General features: G+C 34.7%; 2 protein-coding genes across 2 annotated transcripts; both read left to right on the plus strand.

Moving 5' to 3' along the window:
* The first annotated feature begins 1,527 nt into the window (after nucleotides 1-1,527).
* LOC114740790 (putative receptor-like protein kinase At3g47110) lies at nucleotides 1,528-2,428 on the plus strand. Its single transcript, XM_028929021.1, has 2 exons — nucleotides 1,528-1,832; nucleotides 1,933-2,428. Exons 1-2 carry the CDS (start codon nucleotides 1,528-1,530, stop codon nucleotides 2,426-2,428), a joined length of 801 nt encoding a protein of 266 aa, XP_028784854.1.
* A 151-nt stretch (nucleotides 2,429-2,579) lies between these two features.
* LOC114740798 (receptor kinase-like protein Xa21) lies at nucleotides 2,580-4,731 on the plus strand. The gene is made up of 3 exons (XM_028929033.1): nucleotides 2,580-3,360; nucleotides 3,576-4,109; nucleotides 4,346-4,731. Exons 1-3 carry the CDS (start codon nucleotides 2,580-2,582, stop codon nucleotides 4,729-4,731), a joined length of 1,701 nt encoding a protein of 566 aa, XP_028784866.1.
* Nucleotides 4,732-6,669: the final 1,938 nt, after the last annotated feature.

Raw genomic sequence — 6,669 nt, forward strand, 5'->3', positions numbered from 1 at the left:
GTAGATTCGCTACCCTCTTTAATCTCCATACTCGTGAAAAAGAAGGGGGAAGGTCATGAAGTGGAAACATCCACCATCCTTTTTCAAACGAACCTGAAGGCAAATGCTACGGGTATGAAGGTCAAGATATAATGTAAGAAGAAGAGGAAAAATAATCATCAAAGAAAGAAGCCAAAAGCACTGCAAGCTGACTTTATCCGTCATATCCTTAGTGATTGCTCTCTACTGTCGCATCTTGCCTAAAAAGAATCACCGCCGATTCCTCTCATCTCTGCCTCCCAACTATCATGGCCATCGTGATCATGGCTTCTTCGTCGTCGCCAAGGCTGCTAGATCTCCCTACCATCCTTACTGAGAAATGAAAAAGAAGAATGCGATGGAATAGAGAGGGCGAGGACCAATGTGTAGCCCTCACTTCTGTCACTCACCTTCCTATAGCCATGATCTCCTCATCTCTGCTTCCCCAGTGTCATCGCCATTCTCATCAATGCCTCTCCGTTGTTGTCGTGGTCGCCAGATCTCCTCGCCATCTTCAGTGTTTAGCTCCTCATTAGTAAAGACGTAGACTGAAGAAGAAGAGACCAACGAAGAAAATATGAATGAGGCGGTTTGAAAAAGAAATTGACGGTTGGAGGTTGAGAAAGAGGATATGGGAGGAGTTGAGAAGTGAGCCGTACGAGAAAGAGAGAATGTGTGATGCTGAAGAAATATAAAGGACAAGACAGTGTTGACAGGATTCATAAATGGGGAAGATTCAAATTTCAAAATATAAGAAGTGAGGCGGGATTTGAAATTCAAAATATAATCTTTGCATGCAGCCATTTATACAAGCCATATGACACAGAGCCCGATAGGATATTAGTAAGCCAAAAATTCGTTATGAACAGTAAAATGAGTCTGAAGCTAAAGAATAAGCCATTTGAGCCGTGGCTTGAGTGGAATAGTATTAAAAGATATATTGATAACTATTATGTTTTTTGTTTTTAAATATAAATAACATTTACAAGTTATCTTAAATTTTGTAGCAAATTTCTCATTTTGTTCTCATTAATTACTTATTTTAATACTCAACATATTTATTATCTCATTTCCCAAATCATTATCTCTCTATTACACATTCTCTTTCTTTCATAATTCTTTTTATTATAACAATTTCTTTATTCTCTCTCTTATATTCTCTCTTCCTGTAAATAAGGGCATTTTAGTTAAAAAAAACTTTTAATTTTTACACATTTATTGTCTTTAATTAATTTTAACTAATATTTTGATTTACGTGATGAGTTCTAATGTTGCTTATAATATGGGATGGGGGGAGTATAAGATAGTTTGTATTTCAATTTTAACAGCACATTAGATCTCATAATAATTGCCAGAGACAGCATAAAGCTGTCACTGCATGTCTAGTTATTGAGCATGCGGCTTCATTTTGTAGATTCCTTTGCTACAATCAAAATGATCCCCTACATTATTACCATTAGTTTCTTGCTATGCATAGCTTCTTAAATTCTATTGCCAATTGGAGATGCCATGGCCACTGGGTCAGAGACTAATAGGCTTGCTTTTCTTGCTCTCAAAGATAAGTTAACAGATGGCAACCCAGAAGCTCTGTCTTCATGGAATGATTCCGTATACTTCTGCAAATGGCAAGGCATTACGTGCAGTCTCCGTCACATGAGAGTCTCAGCTTTGAACTTGACAAATCAAAATCTGGAGGGCACTATTGCACCAGCATTAGGTAACTTTACCTTTCTCAAACTGCTCAATCTTTCGTATAATGGATTGCATGGTCAAATTCTCAAACAGATTAGCCGTCTTAGACAACTGCAATATCTGTATTTGAGAAAAAAATTACCTCGAGGGAGAAGTCCCTGTAGAGTTGGCGAATTGTTTCGAATTCCAGCAAATTCACTTCACTAACAATAATTTGACCAGCGAAATTCCCTTCTGGTTCGGATCTATGCAGCAAATTACAACGTTGAGTCTTGGTGCTAATGAATTTCATGGCATAATACCACCTTCCTTGGGAAATCTTTCATCATTGGAGCATTTGTCTCTTGCACGTAATCATTTGGACGGAAGTATACCTCAACCTCTCGGTGGGCTTTCAAATTTACACAAGCTCTATCTTGGTAGAAACAATCTTTCTGGTATAATCCCTTTTTCACTTTATAATCTTTCTCGCATGGAAGAATTAAGTATTGATTACAACCACTTTTCTGGACCTATTCCGTCAAATATTGGCCCTGCGTTTCCAAATCTTCGATATTTTTATGCGGGACACAACTTGTTGATGGGAACTATTCCAGCTTCATTATCCAACTTCTCTCAAATGCAAATATTTGCAATATATGAAAATGCTTTTAGGGGTTTAGTTCCCACCTCTTTGGGAAGACTACAAAAGCTTCATAAATTTGAGATTGACAAATAATTTTGGGAGTGAAGAAGGTCATGATCTAGATTTCCTTTCATCATTAACAAATTGTAGTCAATTGCAAGAAATAGAGATGCTACATAATAGATTTAGCGGTGTATTGCCAAATTCAATTGGGAATCTCTCTTCCTAGCTTGAATGGCTTAGTATGGGATTCAATCGTATCACTGGAAGCATACCTAATGAGATTGGGCAACTAGATGGATTAACCACCCTTGGTTTAGAACATAACTTCCTCCAACGCACAGTTCCACATTCAATTAGAAAGCTTGAAAATCTTGGGGAGTTATTGCTATTAGGAAATCAACTATCTGGTAGGATTCCTGATATCTTTGGAAATCTTACTAAGTTGTTTACACTTATGTTGTCTATAAATAATTTCGAGGGAACTATTCCAATAAGCCTCAAATATTGCAAAGGTATGCAACTCTTGGACATAAGTCATAATAACTTGAGCGGGAATATACCAAAGCTAACATTTGGTCAATTAGAAAGCATAATTCATCTTGACTTGTCTTCCAATTCCTTGATTGGTCCCATTCCATCTGAGATTGGTAACATGAAGCAATTAGTGGAATTACGTCTGAGTGAAAATAGTTTTTCTGGTGATATTCCAATGGAACTTGGAAAATGCATACAAGTGACGGATCTTGATATGAGTGGGAACTTCCTTCATGGAACTATCCCCTCATCATTCAGTTCCTTGAAATCCCTCGTCAACTTAGACCTTTCCAACAATAACTTGTCAGGCACAATCCCACAACAACTAAAAGATCTTCCAATATTGAAGACTTTGAACCTATCTCACAACCATTTTTATGGTGAGGTTCCAAAAGGAGGAGCGTTTGATAATATCACAGCTATTTCACTCACGGGAAACGAGGATCTCTGTGGTGGTATACCTCAACTAAAGCTACCTACATGCCCAAGTAAGTCAAAGAAGCCTTTCAAAGTTATAATACTTATCATTGTGATAAGCAGTGCTCTTACTTGTGTTGCAATTTGCCTCATCATTTTCAAGAGAAGAAAACATAAAAAGTTGTCTTCCTTCCCTTCTTCCTCACAAAATGCTCATGTGAGGGTTTCTTATAAGAGCTGCATGATGCAACCAATGGATTTTCTTCATCCAATTTGGTTGGTGTAGGAAGCTTTGGTTCTGTATATAAAGGAACTCTTCGGCACTTTGAAGGTTTTATTGCCGTGAAGGTGCTCAATCTTCAAGCACATGGGGCATCAAAGAGTTTCATCACAGAATGCAAGACTCTTAGTAATGTCCGGCATAGGAATCTTTTGAAGATTCTGACTTCATGTTCAAGCGTTGATTACAATGGCAATGATTTTAAGGCCCTTGTTTATGAGTTCATGCCTAACGGGAGCTTGGAGAATTGGTTGTTGGCGAATGAACTTGATGAACCTAGAGATCTACATTTGAATTTCGAACAAAGATTGGATGTAGCCATATATGTGGCTCATGCTTTGGATTATCTTCATCATGGTTTTGAGGAAACTATCGTTCATTGTGAGATCAAGCCAAGTAATGTTCTTCTTAGTGATGATATGGTTGCACACTTAGGAGACTTTGGATTAGCTAGGCTTCTTCATGAAGTTACAAGCTACTCTAGTGTGGGCCAAACTACATCTTCGGCAATTAAGGGAACAATTGGCTATATTCCTCTAGGTATAACTCCTTCTTATGTGGTTGTTTTTGTGTTGTTCAATATGAACTTGATTTGTTTTCTAGCAATGATTAATTAATAGAAACTAAATCTTGAGTATGGTCAACTTCAAGACTAACTAAACATTTTTATATCAGTAAAATTTCTGTTTTTTTTTAAATGCCCATTTCTACCTAAAAAGTAACTTTACTTATTATGGAATTTGATATTTTCAATAAAGATATTAATGTTTGGTTAGAGTATGGAGAAAGTGTCCAAGTTACAACAAAAGGGGATATCTACAGCTATGGGATTCTTATGCTTGAGATGCTCACTGGAAAGAAGCCGACATATAGCATGTTTCGTGAGGATCTAAGCCTATCCAAATTCTGCATGCTAGCGTTACCTGATAGAATCTTTCAGATTATGGATCCAAATTTGCTTGTTCTATCTGATAGAGACCATAGGAAAATTATGCAGAATTCAAATATGGAATGCAACATTCAAGAGTGTCTGGCTAGCTTTGCTAGGATTGGTGTGGCATGCTGTGCAGAATTGCCAGGTGAAAGAATGGATATCAAAGATGTTTTCGCAGAGTTGCTTGCAATTAAGCAAAAACTATCCACTTTCAACATTGTCATATGAATTAGTGGATAGCTCTTATGACACTTCTTTGCTATTTGGAGTTGGTATATGTAATAATTGTAAGTAATAGCTTGCTTTGGATTGTAACTACATATATGTGTATGTGTGTGTGTATTTCATGTTTTGTGGTGTATATTACTTTTAGAGTTCAGAAAGTTTGAACAACTTCATTTAGATGGACATTCTGATTTGTTTTGTTGAAGAGTTCTCTTTTTTCTTTTCGTGAATCCTTCATGAATGAATTAAAGTGTCTTTCAACGCCACTTCTACTGTTCTTAGCCACTTACTCAATTTTTAGCAATATTTATGGATGGATAAAATTTTTGTTCATTTGCTTGTATTCATTTATGGATGGCCCAAATTTTTGTTCCTTCCATGAATCCTTCATGTATGAACTAAAGTTTTTGTTTTTATCATAATCATTGTGAATTATATATGATGTTTTGTTATTATCTCAACTCTATCAAATGCATTCATCCATTACTGATTTTGTCCCAGACCCCAGCAGTATACCCGTTTGGAAAGGAAAATTTGAACAAAAGTTTCAATCATATATGTATAGCTGTGAATCTTATAACAGGAACTGGATCAATTCAAAAAATTTAAATATTATAAAAAGGACCAGTTTAAAAATATATTTTCTACTCTTATATTCTCGCACCTATAAAAATATATTTACTTTTAATTTTATACTTCACCATATTAATTTTACCCCTAAATCGCTTAATTAGTCAAACATTACGTATTTTAAACATGCGAAAAATTAATTAGTGCATATAAATTATTATTTATTTTCATATAAATCAATAACGTTGTTATAATTTCATTGTTATGCTAAAGGCCAAGGAAACTTTTGGCATTTGAATGTAGCTAGGTTTGACGTTTGTTAGAGGCCACCCTATGATTCCATTGCTACCCTCAGACATGACTTACTTCATGTAATTTTCCGTTTTTGGAATGAATATCCTTCTCTCAATAAAAATTTCTTGAATTATTATAACCATATATTCCAAACGAAACCAGCCTGGGTCGTACTCATCTTAGAGATGAACACCCAAATCTAACATGAACGATCTAGATTTATTTTTTTATTTTTATGTTTTAAAATAATTATTTAAGGGTATAAAATCTAAAATAAAAATCATATCTTAATTATTACTTTTTTAAAAAATTATTTTTGTTATTTAAAAAAATTAAATTTGGACTGTATAGAACTAATTAGAGGGGACCTAAACAGATTCCATTCCAAACATTGCCAACTAATCATCTTGGCTAAAAGTCAAGCAGTAACTGTGTAGTCCAGATGTGTGGCATGTGAACTAACACCGTACTATAATGCTTTTAGGAAGACAACATTTTTTGGGTAACCCATTCAAATGTAGGCACTAATTCATAACCCTAGTAGATTATAAAGTTATTCGAATGGTCATATATATATATATATATATATATATATATGGTAGAATATATGTTTGTTTGCTGAACCCCACTGAAGATTTTATATATATATATTGTAACATACGAAATAGAATAATTAATGTGATGATGTAACAAATGGTCTTGTTATGGCATGGGCTAGTTATCCAAAGCTAACCAGAGTTACCAACAACTTTCGCTTATTAAATAAGCAAGAATATCTTTCTCTACTCTTATGCTTTCCATTGCCAATTTAGCACAACAAACATTTACTATGGGTTGTGCTCATTTGTGGTTCAGGGGTGTACATCTTCTCGCTATGAGTGGTGCTCGTATCATAACTAATTTATCTAATTTATAAACTTATATATAATCTGATGTTATAAATAGGATATTTTAAGTAAATCATGTTCTATTTATAAAAATTGAATAATTTATTTAATTTCATTAATTTACTCAAATTAATTAATCAGTTCTATATTATGTACCCAATGACTATTTTGTACAAACCGCACCAAACCT

Source organism: Neltuma alba, unplaced genomic scaffold (assembly GCF_004799145.2).
Source record: "Neltuma alba isolate B1F8T4 unplaced genomic scaffold, ASM479914v2 tig00000574_pilon, whole genome shotgun sequence".
Lineage (NCBI taxonomy): Eukaryota > Viridiplantae > Streptophyta > Magnoliopsida > Fabales > Fabaceae > Neltuma > Neltuma alba.